At 44.8% G+C, this 20,641-nt stretch overlaps 1 protein-coding gene across 1 annotated transcript in view; it reads left to right on the top strand.

Annotated features, from left to right (window-relative positions):
* DHX29 (DExH-box helicase 29) overlaps nt 1–20,641 on the top strand; it is a 930,480-nt gene that overhangs the window by 595,885 nt on the left and 313,954 nt on the right. Inside the window, exon 11 of the mRNA XM_086960636.1 lies at nt 5,967–6,596. Coding sequence (XP_086816762.1) covers nt 5,967–6,596 — 630 coding nt within the window. The remainder of the gene's footprint in view (nt 1–5,966; nt 6,597–20,641) is intronic.

The raw sequence follows: 20,641 nt of genomic DNA, 5'->3' as shown, positions 1-20,641 counted from the left end.
TTTCTGTACTGTGTCCTGCTCGGAAGCCTGACTGGTGAGGGTTGAGGAGATCAAATTGTTCAATGTGTTTAGTCAATTGTAGTTGTGCGCATTTTTCCAGCAGTTTGGCGAGAGTGGGAATATTGGTAATGGGACGGTAATTGTTGAGATCAGAGGGGTCGGCTGTAGGTTTCTTTAGAAGAGGTGTGACTTATCCAACTTTGAGGGAGTCAGGTGTGCTTCCTTGTTGGAGAGAGCTGTTGATAATTTTAGTCCAGAGAGGGAGAAGCAAAGGGGTAAAGTCTTTTACTGCGGGAGCAAGAAGGGGGTCCGTGAGGTGATTGGATGGTTTCAGGGTGCTGAGCAGTTTGCCAATTTCTTCTTCCGAGTATGTGCCAAAGGTGGACCATGTAGCATTGTTTTTTGCTTCTTTGGGTGCTAAGCACTGGGGTTTGGAGTAGAGGCTTGCGTCAATGAAGAGATCGCTCTTTATGTTGTCAGTTTTTTGGATAAAGAAAGCAGCGAAGTCTTCACAGGAGGGTGTTTCACGCACAGTGTTGAGTGGTTGGGGTTGGTCCTTGGATTGTGATCTGATTAGCTCAAACAGTTTTCTCGGGCGGTTTTTTGCTTGGTCGAGCTGGAGGCTGAAGAAATCTGATTTTGAGCGTTTTATTTTCCTGAAGTAGGCGTTTCTCTTTTTCTTCAGAGCTTTTAGGTGCAGTGCAGAGGGAGCTGATCTCCAGGTGCGCTCTGCCATTCGCATGACTCGTCTATCCTCATTGAGACTCCCGTCGTACCATGGATTGGAGATTTTAGTAGAAACTCTTTTTAGCTGCATAGGTGCAGCCTCATTCATTATTGAGGTCATAGCGTTGAGATAGTGGTCAGTCAGGGTTTGAACGTCCGTAGCGCCTGTCGGTGGGAGTAGGAGATTGCGACTGTTAGGGGGCAAAGAGCCTGGGTTGAGTTTTTTCATGTCTCTTTTCCAGACTTTGGGCTTGGAGAATTGAGCCGGGTTAAGTTTATCATTAATGAAGAATGTGGCAATATGATGATCTGACCAGTCACAGGGTTGGATGGACTCGAGTTGGATAGAGTCCTCTTTGGAGATGATCAGGTCGAGGATAAAGCCTTTCTCGTGGGTCGTGCTGTTGCATATTTGGGTGAGGTTAAGGGCATTGAGGAAATTTTTAAGACTATTTACCACCGCGTCATTGCGATTGTTCCAGTGGAGGTTGAAGTCACCAAGTTTTATTTGGGTGAGCTGCCGTCCGGAATTGGTTGAGATCATATCCATGATTTGTTGGGAAAAGGTGAGGTTGTCCCTGGGTGGGTGGTAAATGCTGTGAAGAGAGCATATCGGTTTGCCCTCACTAATATTGTCGAGGCAGATGTATTCCCAGGATGTTGGGGATGGTAGGGAGGTGGAATTGACTTTCAGAACAGAGAGGTTGTTCCTGTAGATGCATGCGATTCCACCACCTATTTTGCCTGATCTGTCGAGCCTGATAATGTGGTAGTTGGGAGGAACCAGAATGTTCATTATAGGTGACAAGGATTCAGTTAGCCAGGTTTCAGTCAGGATGATTAGGTCAAGGTCCAGCGATAAGAGGAGATCAGCAATGGCGGCGGAATGTTTAGAGGCCGATCTGCAGTTGAGGAGAGTGCATTTGAGACGGGGTGTGTTGAGGGTGGTGGAGGGTTCTAGAGAGAGAGGGACTTTTCTAAGGTTATTGGGGATGGAGAATCTGCTGTTTAGTGTGGGGGGTCTAAGGGGATTTGAGTGTATCGTGGGAATGGTGAGGTGTGAGGTGGTTGTGTGATTTTGGGGGGCTGGGTCATAGGAGCGGAGACGGGTGAGTGTGTCGATGTCAGAAGTAGGGCTGTGGGTGCGACGAGGGCGGTTGTTGCGATTGCGAGCTGGGATTGAGGTCCGGTGTGGGGAGAGTTGAGTGAGAGAGTTAATCGGAAGGGTGGGGGACAAGTTGGGCGGGGAGGTGTAGTTGTGTGAGGGGTTGCAGGAGCGACGAGGGGGACGAGGGCGGTTGCTGCGAATATGAGCAGGGATTGACGCCCGGTGTAGGGCGTGTTGAGTGAGGGAGTCAGCAGGAGGGGTAGGGGACAAGTTGGGAGGGGAGGTGGAGGTGGGTGAGGGGTGTATGGGGTGTGTGGAGAGTAGTTCTTTGATGATGTGTATGTCTTCTTTGATCTGAATGAGGGTGGCCATGATGTTGTCTATCGTGGGGTAGGTGGAGGAGGTGGGGGTGGCAGTCAGAGGTGAATGACTGACCAGGGAATTCGCGTGCAGGTGGGAGAGTGGGCTGGTGTTCGAGCATGGCTGCGTTGTGTTAGTGTACGGGATGGTGTTAGGGAGGAGAGAGGTTTTGGGCGGGAGGGGTGTGGATGAGGTAGGGAGGAGGTTGGTGGTATGAGTGAGGGCATTGATGGTAGGCGGGGGGATCAAGGTGTAGGCTGGGAGACTGATAGTAGTGGTGGGGGTGCAGGAAGGGTAATGGGGGCTGAGAGTAGGAGGAGAAATGGGATTGGAGATGGTCCTGTTGTGGGGAGGGGGAGTTAAATTAAGAGAGGAGGTGTGTTCTGCGTAGTTAGTTAGAGGGTAATGGGGACTGAGAATGGGAGGGGATAGAGAGAGGGATTTGTCGATGTGCGTGTCGTTCTGGTGCTGAACTAGGTTAGGTGTGTTGTGGGTGGGAGCTTTGCTGTCAGGGGTGAGAGGAGTGTTAATGACAGCTGTAGGTGTGAGAGGAGTGTTGATGGTATGTGTGGAGGTCCGAGGGTTGGTAGAAGGGGTGGGGGTGTGAGTGGTGTATGAGGGGGAGCGATCTGTGTCTGTGTTTGAGGCATGTGTGGCAACTGCCTGGTGCTGAGCTGGGATAGAGGGTTGTGGGTGGGAGATGAGAGGTCAGGGGTGGTGGGACTGGAGGAGATATGAGTGATGGTCCGCGAATTGGAGAGGTGCTCTTTGAAAATGGGGAACAAGTTGTCTAGTAGTTCCAAGTTCCTGTCTGTGGATTGAGATAGGACAATCCCGTTATTGTAAATAGTGATGGTGGCTCTGCCTGGAAAGAGTTTGGATGTTGTGATGGAGAGAGTTAGGCTGTGCGCGGATTTCCTGGTGGAGGAGATGGTGAGTAAGGTGAGGAACGCTTTTCTCCATTGAGCTCTGCGTGTGGTGTGGAAGATGATATTGGTGTTCAGGGATCCATTGACCGGTGAGAAGTAGGTGTCAGCAAAGGGGGTTTCAGGGTGTGACCTAAGGAAGTTGTGTTTAAAGCGTTTAGCGGCTTTTTTGGTGAGTGTCGGTGGGTAGTTTATTTTATATGTGTGATTGCCGATAGGATCCATGTTGGGATGGTGGTTTAGGTGGGTATGGGAGAAAGCACTATAGTGGTACACATGTGCAGAAAAACACATACATACAGTAAGTTACAAAGTACAAAAGTGGCACTAGTGATCAACCAGCATAACCCAAATATAAGAGTGTGCAGAAAAACAAATACATACAGTAAGTTACAAAGTACAAAAGTGGCACTAGTGATCAACCAGCATAACCAAAATATAAGAGTGTGCAGTAGAGCAAATACATAGAGTACGTTACAAAGCATAAAAGTGAAGTATAATACTACCAATAGAAGTATAATACTGGGACAAGATACAGATGGGGACAACAAGTTACACGGATCAAAAGTGACCCTAAGGGGCAGAAGTGACACTAGTGAGCAACCAGAAATATATGAGGTAGCAGTCAGTGCATTACAGGAGAGAAGAGTGAGAATGGATGCAGGTTGCAGAACTGTGCAGAATAGTGCAGAATACAGTAGAAGTATATGATATATGTGGTAGCAGTCGGTGCATAACAGGAGAGAAAAGTGGGAATGGGTGCAGGTTGCAGAAATGTGCAGAATAGTGAAGAATACAAGTGAAAGTATACTACTGATAGAATATAAGAATAGAATACAAATGCAAACAACAATTTACATGAATCAAAAATCAAAAGTGACATTAGTTAGCAACCAGAAATATGAGGTAGCAATCTGTGCATTACAAATGTTCAAAATCCAGGTAGAAGTATAATACTGCAATAATAGGCAGACATTCTTTCATAAGAAGGTGTAGATACAGAATGCAGTAGAAGTATATGATATATGAGGTAGCAGTCGGTGCATAACAGGAGAGAAAAGTGGGAATGGGTGCAGGTTGCGGAAATGTGCAGAATAGTGCAGAATACAAGTGAAAGTATACTACTGATAGAATATAAGAACAGAATACAAATGCAAATAACAATTTACATGAATCAAAAATCAAAAATCAAAAGTGACATTAGTTAGCAACCAAAATATATGAGGTAGCAATCTGTGCATTACAAATGTTCAAAATACAGGTAGAAGTATAATACTGCAATAATAGGCAGACATTCTTGCAGTAGAAGTATATGATATATAAGGTAGCAGTCGGTGCATAACAGGATGAAAAGTGGGAATGGGTGCAGGTTGCGGAAATGTGCAGAATAGTGCAGAATACAAGTGAAAGTATACTACTGATAGAATATAAGAACAGAATACAAATGCAAACAACAATTTACATGAATCAAAAATCAAAAGTGACATTAGTTAGCAACCAAAATATATGAGGTAGCAATCTGTGCATTACAAATGTTCAAAATACAGGTAGAAGTATAATACTGCAATAATTGGCAGACATTCTTTCACAAGAAGGTGTAGATACATAGCTGAGCAAAGTATTCGGTAGTTGAGATTAGTCTAAAATGCTAAGTTCTTAGTGTATGTTCAGATAATGATGAAAATGATTTTAGTTTGAGATTTATATTGTGCCTCATTTAAAATTATAAAATTAAATCAGTGCTATTATTTAAAGCTATTTGATGTGCCACTACATCTTTTAAGGGATAAACAGATGGATTTAGGGGCAGATTTATCAAGCAATGCCCTTGTGCCAAACAATGGGGCGCAAGAGCGACGCAACTATTAGTAAGATTTATCAAGCCGCACAAGGCCAGCGTGCGTGGTCTTGAGTGGTTTGATAAATCTAGGGTAATGCAATGCAGCACAAAACTCTGCCCCAGGGATGCGTTCCATGATTCCTCGCATCCACTCATGAATTTTGTTGCATTCCCAGATTTACAATTAGTATTAGACCTGGAAATGTATTAGGTGAGGCTTAGCGAGGAGAAATATCTTTTATTTCTCCTCGTGGTTTCCCCTTTCTAAGTGTGTCACATTATGCAGCACACCTAGAAAGAGGAAGATGCCTCAAATTATTGTTGTTGTGCAGGAAGTAATACCTTCCTGCATAAAAACAATCCTGTCTGCAACGCGGTACCCTTGCAGCGTGGCACAAGGGTGCCTGCATTGGTGCTTGGCAGCAGTTGTGCGCCAGCGCAAGAAAAGGACAGGAGTGCACAGTATAATGTTAAATATTGGCCCATTCTTGCCCTTTCACGCAACACAGCAAGGCGTCTTGCTGCGCTGCATGAACGTTCCATAAATGAGGCCCTCAGTGTAAAAGCATCTGGCAGCCTTACTTCCCATTTTGTAGGAATTTAAGGAATTTTCTAAATGTTGGTAATTTGAATGTTGGCTTATGACTGAAAGTTTAATCATTCCAGAAGCGATTTATGTATCAAGAATAGGTGACTCCCTTTAAGTATTCAGATACACGGTATTCCTTTCTGGGAAAGTATTGTTAATCAAATAAGATTTTTTTTCTCCATATGAATTAACATATGAAAATGTGTTGTGGTTACCCTCTTACCAGCTGACCCCCATCCTCTTATCTTTTGTATCTTTTGTAATCATGGTCTTTGCAGTATTTGGATCAAAAATGTTAATTACAAATTGAATGTCTGGTAGAACCTCATTGGCATTTGGGAGTTTTGTAGCGATCTACCTTTGACATGCTTGCATGAATATATACTAATCATGTCCTTTTTAATTTGTTTCCTAAAGTCTGTCCATCAGCTGCTGCCCCCCACATATCGAGACGTTTGGTTAGAGTGGAGTGACGCAGAAAAGATAAAGCAAGAACACAATAAGTTTGAAGCCAATAAGCCACGTGATTTGTTTATTGCAAAACTGTTAAACAAAGTGAAACAGCTGCAGCTTCAGCAGCAGCAACAGCAACAGCAGAACCAGGCATGCCAAAGTGAGGCCAAGGTATCAAACGATGCTGAGGATTCCTGGGAAAATTTAGCAGCCGAAGAGGACTTCAGCAGGATGACTTTGGAGCAGCCCGCTGTGGTGGAGGAGCTGGAACCAGTCAGGAGTCTCTTTAGGAAGCAGCAGTGCTCCAGCAAATACCAGAGACTTCACAGAGAGCGGGAACAGTTACCTGTATTTAACCACAGACATGTGATCCTGGAGACTCTGAAAAAGCATCGGGTCATCGTTGTGGCCGGTGAGACTGGCAGCGGGAAAAGTACCCAAGTGCCTCACTTCCTGTTGGAGGATTTGTTGCTAAATGAGATGGGACCACAGAAGTGCAACATTGTATGTACTCAACCCCGAAGGATATCCGCGGTGAGTCTGGCCACCCGAGTGTGCGAGGAGCTGGGATGTGAAGGAGGACCCGGAGCAAGGGTAAGTAAGAGAACCATAGCATTTGTGTAGCACAGTAAGTACATACCTACTCATTTTTCAAAAGCCAAATGTACTACCACTGTCCAGAAAGAAATACGGTAGAGTCCTAGTTAATCTCTCAAAACCGTATTTTCAAAAGAGCAAAGTAGGAAAATCATAACACAGTAGCACCGATCGCCAAATCAATCTGTTCGGCATTTTTATTTCCAAATGTAAATGTTTCCATTACATGATCATAGATGGTAAGTGAAGACCTCAGCTAGGTGATGGCATAATGTCAGCAATCTTTTATAATGCCATGGGTTCCTTCAGGTTTTCAGGTTGTTTTAATATCTTACATTATATTATAACCATTATATCAACAGTTCACAATACTATACAACCGCCTATGGTGAGCATAAGGTGTGATATGCATTGTATGCGAATAACTTCTTGTTCTTCATTGTTGAATCTTGATTGATGGTTATAAATATCGACTTGTCACCCATATGTGTAGAATCACAGCTCATTTATTCAGTCATTAGTTATGTTTTTCTTTTTCAACTATCTTATCTACAGAGGTAATTACAGAATTTATTTCATTCTTCAGTTCAGAAAAAAACAGTTAAATTCTATAAAGGCTTTAGTGTGGAGACTGGGGGACGTCGATTATTATTCCAGACAGCTTTAATTATGGAAGCAAACATTGGCATTGCCAAAAGGTCTTGTTTATAACTGAAAGTGCAACTCTACATTGGGCTCATGCATTTATTTATTTTCATTCATCAACCTGTCGAGAAAGATCCTTTATGAAGCAAAAATCATTCATCACCGCATATGCAACAAGGGGAGGACAAGCACGTTTATTATATATGCACAAAATGAAACAGCTGGGAGAGTGAGCGCACTATAAGAGAAGCACAAAGTTAGTCTCAAATTACACATGCTGCGAGCCCATTCTTATAATACTATTTTTGGCAAACAGCCATAACTCCAAACAATATTAACACAAGAAAGAGCTTTACTGTTCTTTCTCATCCAGTCTCCTTACTTCATCAACACACATTTCCTCAGAGCGCAGCTTTCCTGTTTTCATGACAAGCAGTCACGCTCCCTATACAAATCTAAGTTTGGAACATACTCTGCTGCTCTAAGTTTCCTGCAAAATATCGAAGTCTCGATGGTTCTCAGAAACACACAGAAAAAGCACTTCAAAATCAAACCGCATTTAGAACTTTTTTCAAAGCGGGCTGCAGATTATTGACCAAATAAATGTGCCCCTTATACATGCACTTTAATCACACATTTAAACAGCCTCGTATAAAATTTCCTTCTTTACATAATTTCCTTCTTTACATGATAAAAATGCTTTGCAGTTTCTGGGTGAGAAACAGGTCAAACAGATTAATGAAAAAAAGGTAAATTAGGGTTTTGATTCCTTTCAAACCCACTGACGTATTCTTACATTCATCCACTTACTCTTCCCCAAAAGCACTCACACACAAACTCAAAAGCATATGTAACATACCTTTAAACAATAAAAGTATTATAAAAATTAAAAAAACTCTGCATAAATGTGGTGGTCATGTGCTTGCAGTAAAAAATGTAATGTAGCCATGGGTGCTCATGGAATGTCATTACGCATAGTGTATGTTGGACCCGGCCCTTTTGGCAGGTTCACCCCGAGACTTTTTGCTTTTTGCTAGCCTGTTTTTGTGACCTGGTGTTGGTGATTTTAGGCCTCTGCGCACTTTTTCACTGTGGTACAGTGTAAAGTGCGTGAGCTCTCTGTGTATCTGTGGTGAGTGACCTGCCCTCCCATAGGAATGCATGGGGAATATGTATGACCATGGTAGTTCCTGATGTGTGGGGATTGCAGGGTCGAGTGTTGTATGTGCGAACTCGTGAGATTGAATGCTGCGCAATGATATATGCGGCATGATTGTGTCTAGTGTAGAAGTGCCACTTTTAGAAGTTGGCATATTTGTGTAATTTGTGTCTGGCGTGTGATTGGCTGGTGAGCCTGGCTCCAAGAGTCTGGGAGGGTCTGCCCCGGTGGTGAATGGAGTGTTTAGCATGCTGATGTGAGGGGAGGGGTGCACCTGGCCTGAATAGGGCTGGGCTTTCCCTCCACAATGCTGGCTCCAACCCTGTGGTGTGTCTGATGTCCCTAGCCTGGCCTGTGAAAGGAGTTCCCTATAACCAGTTGTAGCTGGTTCTCACACTGCCTGCACCCTGCTAGACAAAGGATTTCTCTGTATAAAAAGGGGCTGTGTCCCCTTACAAAATGTTCTTGTTTTTGCCAACTTGAATCCTGCCAGGGGCGTGCTGCTGCTTGGGCCCATGGGAAGGCTTGCCTCCCTGGGCCCTGCCCAGCCCCTGGATACCTGATGGATGTCCTGAAACCTTTGGGGCCTTATGTCCTTATTTAAGGACCTTGGAGACCTTTGTGTCCTATTCCTGGCCCCAGGACTTTGCTGCATTCCTAGAAGGACTTTTTGCTGGACTGGTGTTTCCCTAGCGCAGGGAGCGCTTTATTTTTCTCCTTATAGCGCTTGGGAGAGCTTTACCTGTCCTTCTAGCGCTGGAAGCGCTTTTCTTTGCCTCTAGCGCTGGGAGCGCGGTTTCATTGCCACAAGCGACTGGAGGCGCTTTATTTTGTCTTTGGCGCTTTATTTGTTTTGGCCGGTGCCCAGCCGGCATTTGTTACCCCGTGCCGCTCGAGGCGATTGCAGCGCTGCCCTCCACAGCGTGACCGGAGCCTGGAGGCTCATCCAGGGGCCGCGTTGCCATTGGCTGCCCGCAGCGCAACAACCCGGAAGTCAGGCACTCCCGGCCGTGACGGGGGCGGGGCCTGAGGCCAGGCCGGAAGGGCGCCCGAGGACTGTGTGGTGCGCGGACTCCCCTGTGGGGAAAGGAAGCCCCGCGCCTTGCGAAGCGCCGCCAGCTGAAGAGGCAGATCAGCGGGGATCCTGAGGCGGAGGTAGAGCTCCGCTTGTGCCGCACTGCTGCCTTGCCGCCCAGACAGAGGGAGACCGCGTCCAGCTACTCCGGTGAGTGGGGCCCGGTATTGGTTGTGGGAGAGGTGGCGTTGGGGCACATTGCCAGTGCCCGCCCCCTCCTGTGGCTGTCCACTTCGTCTCGGGGGCAGCCTAGTCTTTTAAAGGCCCCGTGGAGGTCCCGGCAGATTCCTTGAGCGGCCCCACTTGATAGCGGGCCGCTCTGACGAAAGGTGGCATTTTGTGTTTGAGCCTAAAGGGCTTCGGGGCATTTCCTGGATCTCGAGCCCCCAGAGGGGGGGCTCGAACGACGGGCTATATTTGTTTTAAGAGCCCGAGAGGCTCAAGGCCTCCCAAGTGTTTGCGGGTCTCCCGTGAGGGACCCTACCGCTCCCCTGCCACAGTTATTCTTAGAGCCACGAGGGCTCCAGGCGGCATTTCTCTGTTTTGCGAGCCCACAGAGGCTGAAGGGGGCATATTTGTTTTACGAGCCCATAGAGGCTCGGGAGGGCCATTCTGTTTGTTTCGAGCCACAAGGCTCTTGGGGGACACGAGTGCTTTGTGCAGAGCCTGGAAGGCTCCAAAGTTATCCCCACCAGCTGCCCAGCACTTAGTGGGCAGCTGCCACGTGTAGGCTTGGTTCATCTCTTCTTGGCTGCCTACAGCCTGCCCTGACATTGGGACACAGGGCATCCTAGCCCCATCAAGGCCAGTTGGCCTAGGGACTACCACAGGTGGTGGCTTATGTAAGTTTTGCGCAATTGTGTGGTTTTATTACACATCTGAATGTGTTTTCATGCATCATGTGTTTTTGCGCTATGGAGTTATTTTCTGGCACCTCTGAATGTTTTTATGCATCATGTGTCTTCCTTGTTCTTACACCTCTGAATGTGTTGGTTTATGCATCATGTGTCTTCCTTGTTCCCTGCACCTCTGAATGTGTTTTCGATGCATCATGTGCTTTGTTCTTACATCGCTGAATTTATGTTTTATGCATCATGTGTTTTCCTTCTCTACACCTCTGAATGTTGTGATGCATCATGTGTAATGTGTTCTTGCTGATACCCCTTATTGTATTGTGATACTTAGGTGGTTGTTCTTTCTAGCACAGGTGGCCCTAGTGAGGTCCTGGTTCCCTGTGTGACATTCTCCTAAGGTTGTTGGGGTTGCGTAGGTGGTACTTACCTGTTACCAGTGGTTACTGGTTGTGTGCTATATTTGCTAATTTGTGCTACAGTGATTTTATATCCTATATTCTATGTTCTAGAAGTGCTATTTCTACTAAGTGCTGATTTTGACAGTGGCCCACGTGGCCCTGTCCTGGTGTAAATAATCCCTTGTGAATATTTCCCGTGCCAGTTGGCACAATGTATATTGTGTGATTACTATCTGATGTGTTTTGACAATACAAAAGTTCTTTTTATATAACCTTGTGTGGAGTTCCTTTTGTGGTGTGCCTATGATGTTGTTGCTGTTGTGTGCGTGCGCAAATGCTTTACACATTGCCTCCGGGATAAGCCTGTCTGCTTGTGCCAAGCTACCTAGGGGGTGAGCAGGGGTTATCTTGGCGTGTGACTCCCTTGCCCTGACTAGAATGGTGGTTACTGCCTAGCTCTGGCGTCAGCCTTAGCAACCAGAAATAGCCAGTTCTAACAGTGTATAATTCCTGTATTAATCCAAGATGGCAGACATGTTGCTTCGTACCAAGACAGGCATATTGGAGCAATAAAAACAATCATTGTCAACGCCAATAGGTAGCACCTTAGAAAAGCATTAGCTTAACTTTTGGCTTTGCCAATGCTACTTGCCTGCATAGGCAAAAGGAAACCAGTTGAACTATGTGTTGTTTAAGATCCCACAACAGTAAAAAAAGACTTGTATATGAAATGACGCAGACTTTATTATATTGAAGCAATCAACTTTTTTTCTCAAATAAGCATTTATTAACTTTGTTACTTTTGTTTTCAAATATACTAGAATTTATATCTATACCATTTTCTTCATCGCTTTGCTTCTTATTCTGCTTTATCTGTTTGGTAGTGTACACATATTTCTAATGAACAATACTGAAGGTTATTTCTGTGCATATGTACTGAATAAAATTATAGTTGATTAAATGTTTGTTAATATGTCATTACAATTATTTATTTAATGAATATTCAAAGGAGACAAAAAATAAAACCATCCATCTCAATAAATGGGCACTGCCAAAACGTGTTCTTGAACTACTTACCATGCCAGCTGATATTCCTATTTGTTTAGGTGAACAAAATTGAAGGTGCAGCAGAAAGAAATCCATAAATATCCATGAAATCTTTTAATTGTTTTATAGCTGTTTTCATTCTATTTATATGGTTGTGTAATATTTCTGTAATTTGCTTTTTGCGTAATTACATTAAATGATGCCATATTTTAGCGCTAAATGCTTCCTTGTGTCAATGAGGCATTTAAATGAGGACATCAGATGCTTGCTTTGTGTTGTCCTGTGCATATTTTGTAGTTTGCTGTAAAAATTTACCAAGCATTACAGCAAATAGTACCATATGCTGTAAATATTTCCGCGAATGACGCATAAATACGCGAAGAGGTGTAATCGCATAATATCTGAAATTTTGCGTAACAAGTGTACACGAAATTACTCAAATTATGTAGATTATACGTACTTAATTTAAATTTCACCCAGGCCTAGCAGTTTACTAGCAGAAGTGGATATGTTCCCCTTGCCTCATTCATTCCGCCTCTGATGTTGTGTTGCTTTGTTACACTGCTGATTTACAGCTGTGGAAGTCACATTTGATTAGTTTGTTTATTATATTTTTATTTGGCATACATAGCCATAAAAAGGGAGAGCTACAATGCATACAATTAAAATCCGATTTGTACAAACCCTATAACGTTAAAACAGTATAAAACACAATAAAATCCTGATAAAATCAAACAAAGAAACTCTAGCAGGCCATAGGGAATACCTAATTCATCATCAGCGAGGGGAAGGAATCATTTTTAGGTCGAGCAGACCTACCCTCAATGCGTGAGCATTGAAGGTGTCTGCTTCAGACCTATTGTGGCCCGTTAGTGAGAATGCTGGGAATGAGGACACCAATCTGTTACGAGCTCGCAGTTTTCACCGCGGGAGCGCGCGTCTGATCCGCGCATGCGCAGAGTCCCCGCGCATGCGCAGAGTAACTCACAGCCCTTGCACAGACGCAGGCAGGCAGCCCCCACCCCTCTGCATGCATGCACGCACGCACACACAGGCGAGCGCATGCACACGCAGGCACACAGACACTCGCTCACACACACACACCCCCCTCCCCCACAGTCACACACACGCACGCACACAAAGCCCGCCCGCCCGCACTCGCGCGCACATGCTTTCCCCCGCCTCCCCCCTCCCCCGCTCAGCAACCCACTCACCGGCTTCCTTCGTGCGGCGGCTCTCCTCAGCTGCAGGGCCCGGCAGCAGGACTCTTCTTCCCTCCTTCGGCACCGGGGCGCAGGGTAGGCTCCTGCCTGCTCCGGTGCTCCAAACACGGCGGCTCCGTCCAATCGCGGCTCTTCCGTGGGAGGCGGGGTAGGCTCCCGCCCTCATACTTCCTGTTTCCTGTTGTCGCGCCGGCCTGCCTGACTTCCTGGTCGCAGGCCGGCAGTGATTTGCGGTATTTATTTTTTAAGCACGAAATCAACACAAAGGTATTGGAGCGTTTTACACTAGTTTTTAATGTAGGCGCTACATCTTGAAAGTGTTGATGATCGGGGACACTAAATGGTAGCTGACTTTTCTTTGAGATGCCACCCATTACCCATGTGCGGTAGGCGATTACATGAGGTGCTGGCACCATCTGGTGTGATGGAGGAGGTGCATATATCCTGTGTATCCCGTCGTGCTCACACAATGGGGCTGATACTTGTGTTTGGTGGAGTGGTGCGTGACATCTGCACGCTGTGAGCGGCGCCAGCTGTGATTTTTAGGAAAAATGCGATAACGGGATTTGAATTAAAACCGTGTTTGAGCAGGAAAAGGGGGACGTTTTACAGCAGACGAGCAATCCACATCTCCCAGACATTAAACACAATGAGAAGCACAAGCGTTCTCCATGCGCAACGGCGTGAGTGTGCACACACGATCACTAGTGGGTCAAGTCAGTCGCAGCGCAGTCTGACTTTGGAAGACAAATTGAAATGTAACTTAAAGCATGATTCCTTTATTTCAAGGATCACACCTGTTCGTGTTACCGTGTGCTGCTTTTTGAAAAGCACAGAGCGGTTCTTGGTTTACAGTTCACGTCGTTGGAATGGAGAATGTGAAACTGAAACTTAATTTTGTGGTTATTGGTTTATTTATTTTTAACGCCATTAATCTGGTTCCGCTTCTTTCATTTTCTGGGCGACACGGCTGGAGGCAATATATATATTATGTGTCATCCGTCACTTGTCCGTCGGTTTATTTCGATTTTTGGAATTGGTTTGCAATCCCCCGGGTTGCAGTCGCAATGTAGGCTAGAGGCCCGGCTGCTATTAGTTGTGGATACTACAGAAAAAACCCACAATTGTTTCATGTCTGGGACGTGTGTGCACTGTGGGCAGCTGTGTATATACTCGTGTTGGGTGGTGCGTGAGTTTGTGTCTGCGTGTGGTATGTGTAAGCCTGTGTGGGAGAACAGTGGATCGGGGCATGCAACTTTCAGGCACCAAATATTCTCTTTATATGGCAGCGTATTTATCAACATTGTCCACGGGACCTGGCCCACCCGGGGCTTAAGGAAAACAAGGTCCTTGTGGGCCCCCAAATCGGTACGCCATAAAAGAGGAATGCAAAACCTTCTCGACTGACATCAGGGCATCATTCCTCCTCCCCCCAGCGCTCTGAAGAGTCTAGAAACTTCAGGCGCTCCCATTCCAGGCGGATAAGGGAAGTAACATGCCCAAGCAGCGGAGCCAGGATTCCCTACATAAACATGGCTATATATAATACTTAGAAGCACTCACAGCACTTTGAAACTGCGCAACTAGTAGAAAGCGCGTTTTTTACAACAGTAAGTAGGATATGAATTTGGATGCAAGATGTTTCATACACTGAGTTCAAAAGCTCTGTCAAAATGCACACGCTATAATACAAACAGCGCTAGCTATCACAGTTTTACCTTTCTTAGCGCTCGAAAACACTGGCAATATTACCTAATTTTACTGTATGGATTTTATCGAGCTCTGAAATATAAATGGCTCATATGGTCTTCTGAGCTGTAGGTCTCTAAAGCACATCTGTGCCCTGGAGACATCCACAGCCAGGCCTGGGAGACATCTGAAGGGACAGTTCCTGATATCTGGCAGGTCTCAGATTTAGTGGGCAGCAGTGTGCGGGCGGTGTGCTTTCTGAACAGCAGAATAACATTTAGGTTTCCAGGTCGCAGCACCAAAAACATGTTGAGTATCGGCCAGGAATGATGCTCCTCTGAACCAGAGAATACACATGCTACATAATTACACTGCGCTCAACACAACATACACTCCAAATACCACTCAGTGCCACATAGTTACACGCCACATAATTACACTGCACTCAATGCAACATACAATCCAAATACCACTCAGTGCCACATAATTACACACCACATAATTACACTATACTGAATGCAACACACACTCCACACAATACCACTCAGTGCCACATAAGTATATGCTACATAATTACAATGCAACATACACTCCAAACAATACCACTCAGTGCCACATACACTCCTCATAATACCACTCAGTGCCACATAATTATATGCTACATAATTACACTGCGCTCAACGCAACATACACTACACACTCAGTGCCACATAATTACACACCACATAATTACACTGCTCTCAATGCAACATACACGCCAAATACCACTCAGTGCCACATAATTACACGCCACATAATTACACTATCTATCTATCATCGCCCTCACTCTATCGCCCTCACTCTATCTATCGCCCTCACTCTATCTATCGCCCTCACTCTATCTATCTAGCTATCTATCTATCTATTGCCCTCACTCTATCGCCCTCCCTCTATCAATCTATTGCCCTCACTCTATCTATCACACTCACTCTATCTATCTATCGCATCACCACAGCATCACTCAGCACCACCACAGCATCACTCAGGGACACCACAACATCACTATGCGCTACCACAGCATCACTGAACGCCACAGCGTCACTCGTCGCCACCACATCACTCAGCACCACCACAGCATCAATCTATGCAACCATTCAACAACTGGTTCAAATATGTTCTCTCAATGTTTCAAGTTGTATTACAAATTTCACAAAAAGATGTTAATATTTAACTTCTGTTCTTGTATTTTCGTCACAATAAAATACACTGAATATAAGCCTCACAAAAATTATTTACAAAAGTTTAAGCTATTGCCATTATAAATTACAATAACTTTTATTTAAGTATTAATTATTAAGCCATTGTTATTTGTAATATTAATACATCTAAGTCACGTAAATACAACAAATATTGCATTACAAATGCTATAGGTGTCACATTTGCAATAGTTATAACTATTGGCATTGGAAATGACAAAGCTATTAATTCCGCTATTTTCAAAACCAACACATAAATAAAAAATGTGTCATTTATAATACCAATAGCTCAAACTTTCCTAATGCGAGACCTATTGCATTGCAAATGCTTGTTATATTAGGTGTTCATTTGTTCAACCACGTAAATTACAGGGGCCCGGGGTATCGACAAGCATGGGTATCATCACATTTCTTCCCCGCCCCTTATTAATTATATAACCAATTCCTTAAATTACTCATGTATAGCAATTGAAAATCTTCCCATTGCACATGTCACATTTAAAAATCTCATATTTATCAGCAAGCTAAGCGCTTGATCTCTGCTGGAAATTTCATAGGCAATGAAAAGGGGTTTCAAAAATGTTTTCCGTTCTTCTAAGAACCACAAGCAGTCCAACAGAATGTGTGGACTGTTGCATTTTACTTGCAATCCACATGTACACAGACCTTGATTCGCATTTGATTTAAGACCACTTTAACTGGTTGGAGTTCAATGTCAGCAGATAAGGCAAGGACCCTGAAACTACATCAAATGCAAGGCATCAGAAGGCCTCCATAGAGTGCCTGGGATTAGTGGGCACGTGTAAATAATCACAGCTGGGAGCCCGGTGTTCAGATTGCTTATTGTGACAGTACTTATTTGTGACATTTCCATGTTTTCAATGCACTCATGAGTGACACTTTCTGACGAATAAAACGAAACCAAGCAATGAAGTGCATTCATAGAGTAAATTAATGAAATTACAAACATTTTGATCGAGATGCTCTAAAAATATCCTGAAACCAGTGTTTAATTTGCAAAAGGAATTGTGGTGCCTAAAGGACTTCTCAGAAGCCCATGTCCAGTGCTATTAAGTGTCCACACACAGAATACCAAGGCTGCGCTGTCTAGACTCCACCTCATTCCTCTTTAATCGACTAGCAGGTATTCCCTGCCTGTTTATCTCACTACTGTAGGTCTCTGTTTTCTCCCTAAGGGCCAGATGTAGGTAGGCTTTTACCGGTCGGTAACAGCCGAAATCGGCCGTTACCGACCGGTAAAAGCCTTTTCCTATGTAGGAGGCTTTTTTACCGATTCGGTAAATAACGAATCGGTATTTACCGAATCTGTAAATGAGATGTAGGAAGCACTTAAAAGAGTGCTTCTGGGCTTTAAGAATTCATTATTTACCACCAACTATTAGTTGGTGGTAAATAAGGACTTCCTATGTAAATGCATAAATGTGCATTTACACCTGTGCCATGTGACAGACATACATGCCCTTAGGGCATGTATGTATGCCACATGTGCACGCCAACACTAATCAGGGGTGCAACAGGGTGTCAAAGTGACACCCTGCCACCCTTGACTATTTCCCAATTTTACCGAATCGGTAATTACCGATTTGTGGTAAATAAAAATTACCTATGCTGAATTTCTATGCGGTAAAGTTCAATAAAATAGCTCAATCGAAAATGAGAGGCAGAGTCCGTGGCATCTGAGTTTATAAGGGTTTTATTCCATATAATGGAATTGGTTCGAACCAGGTATCATGTTCAATCACCACGAAGGTTCAGGAAGGGATAGACAATACTTTATTAACAGAGTACAATATATATAGTAAATGTATTTAATGGTGATGGATACAGAAGGCGTAACAGCTGAGAGAAAAGAGATAAGAACACATGTACGTAACAGAAGGCGTGCACGAGGGCGTACATGGAGGTGTGTGCTAGACAACGTCACATGAAAGTGTCACAGGTAGGTGGATCCATAGAGGAATCCTGCAGTGTCAGCAGAAATATATGGCAGAGATGCGCGCGCAGCAGCATGACGTGTGAATGACGTGGAACTGGAGGGTGAAGGGGACTTGACATTTAGCTCTACATGAGGAGACAGAAGTCTGGCGTGTCAGAACAACCTAAACCCAAATCATATCTAATATCTTGTGTTTTAGGAACTATATTATCTAGAAGGAAAGGTCTCTCGGGCAGAGGCTATTCTATACTGACTGCTAATGTGTGCATATGTGTCTACGTGTAATGCGATAGGGCCATGGGCCTACCATGGTAACAGGAGCAATGAATTACTTGCACAGAGACAGAAAGGCCGGGCCCTTTGCTCTGCAGCTGGGAAGATGTTTTCCTAAATCACTAGACAGGAATGTATTTTCGAGGAGCGGAGCAGATAACTTGAAGGCAAAATACAGTCTTGGCAGGCAAGCAGGCCGAGCCGGGCACCGCTCGCCGCACAGGGAGTAAGGCAAGGGTCATGGAAGCGGCAGGCTGCAGCTTTCAGAGGCAGAAGGCAGAAAGGACTCGATGGCAGAAATCAGGGCCTAACTCGCCAGAGCCAGAAAAACGTGAAAGTGCACCATGTAAAGACGGTGGCAAGGCATACTTAGGAACTGAATATTCGACCCATTCATGGTGGATCTGAAAGAGGACATGTTAACGTTGGACGCAAATGTATTTGCGTCTTCATAGCTGGTTGTGGAGGGAACATACATGTACTTGAAGCACGTACATGGAGCCGTTGGGGTCTACGTTAGGGGACACAATTGACCATAAAAATTCATATTACCTCATTCCCTCCTTGTCCCCTACGGACCCTTCATGATATATCGATCTTCATTAGTCTATCAATTTGTTCATATAACATAATTTTTTCTTCTTTTTTCTGGCGTGATTTTGAACGTGGGCTTGAATGGGGAATACATGATGTGGCGCACAAGCCGCAAATCGCTGGCCCACATTGTAAACATAGGCAACAACTGAATACTATGAGAAGGGCTATTCCGAGGAAGGATACGACCTTCCATCCCCAGGCTGATAGTACGCTCCAGAACCAACCGGACCAAGTCCAGGTGCCTGGATTCTGGTGTATCTGACTTGCAATCTTGTGGAGACGGGTTATGGCTCTATATACTGATGGTGCGTTATCTGGAATGAAAACACAGCAACTCAATCCGATGACTCTACAGGCTCCGCCCCTATCGGCCAGGATGACGTCAAGAACGAGACGATTTTGAAGAACAACAATCCGCATAGCAGACTGCTCCTCTGTTAAGTTGCCTAGGGCGGAAGTAGTTTCATTCACTACTGCTTCGAGGGTTCTGGTTAATTTACGTATCAGTTTACTATTAAAGACAGCACCTAAATAGGGAAAGAAACCTTTATTGAAGTCTGTATACTGCTCCCATGCCGTTTCAGTGTAGTCGACAATCGGGAGATCTCTCTGGGGTCTGTTGTGTACTAGATGGGAGTTCCTATGATAGTCAGGAGGGGCTAGGAAAACAGGTGGCAGAAGGAATGCAATGTAACAAGTACCATCCCAATCTAGAGGTAAGCGTATATATGCTGTATGACCACAAATGAAATAGGAATGACGGGAAGCTTTAAATGTAGACTTGCCTTTATCACTGAAGTCGATCACAGTAGTACATCTACTATGACCCAGGTGTACGGAACCATTCTTTCTGACACATAATTCACCTTTGACTGGTAATACTGACATTGCGGGCAAGACTGGTTCGGCTTCGGACTGGACATTCAGAATCATGAGGTTAAGTGTAAAGTTAGCTAATCCATATACTTCATTTTCTAGATCAGTCCCTGTCCTTTGGGGAAGACCCTCCTTGTCAGGGAAACATACTTTATGCAGAACTGTGTTCAGATTTCCCCATACCCAATTGCCCTGGTAAACTACGGAATCAGAATCTAAAGAATTCATTAAACTAAACCATGCACCACAGGAACCATTATGTGTAAACGGGTACGGAAAAAGGGGCAGAACTCCCTTGTATTTCTGATAGGGAGGGAGTCTGCCACATATCCAACAATTGGTAGCGTTGTTGGTCTGATGGGAATGATGTAACATGCTGATGAATGTATTGTTGCGCAGCGCAAGTCGATAAGATAACTCGTGCGGGGGCAGTTCACTGAAAGTATGCTCGACAGTGTCATTTGAGGAAGAATGTGCACGTTTGAAAATAGGGAAATACACGTGTAGCAATACACTTGCAGCAATAATCAAAAGACTCAGAAAAAACATAATCAATAATGTCACAATGCAGTGACTACGGAGAGATTTACAATATTCATGTTTCTTGATCTGTTTCTGTCTATCTCTCTCTCTATTGGGGTGTAGGGGGTACATGTCAGAAACTCGTCTAACCGATTCACCTAGGGGAGGACTTAAACAATTAAACTGTCTGACTTGCTAGACCTCAACTTCATGCGAAATTCCTGGGAGGGAGTTTTCTCTACCAGGGGGAGCTTTGTATCAGTCTCTGGAAGGGGGCAGGACTGGGAGTCTAGTTTCGGAGGCAGTCCATAATGTCTTTTGACATGACTCGAGTGAAGCCAGCCCTTGCGGCCCTCCACCTTGACCGCGGTCCTTGTTGTTAATAACACGAGCTTCGGCGCCTGCCAACGGGGCTCCAGCGGACTCCTCCTGTCAAAGTTCCTCACGAGCACCAGGTCCCCCGGAACAATCTCGTGTGGCTTCACCTCGGTG

The sequence above is a fragment of the Lissotriton vulgaris genome, chromosome 3_1 (genome assembly GCF_964263255.1).
Source record: "Lissotriton vulgaris chromosome 3_1, aLisVul1.2, whole genome shotgun sequence".
In the NCBI taxonomy this organism is placed as follows: domain Eukaryota; kingdom Metazoa; phylum Chordata; class Amphibia; order Caudata; family Salamandridae; genus Lissotriton; species Lissotriton vulgaris.
The sequence above is the reverse complement of the archived record's forward strand: the minus strand, read 5'-3'. Positions and strand labels throughout refer to the sequence as shown.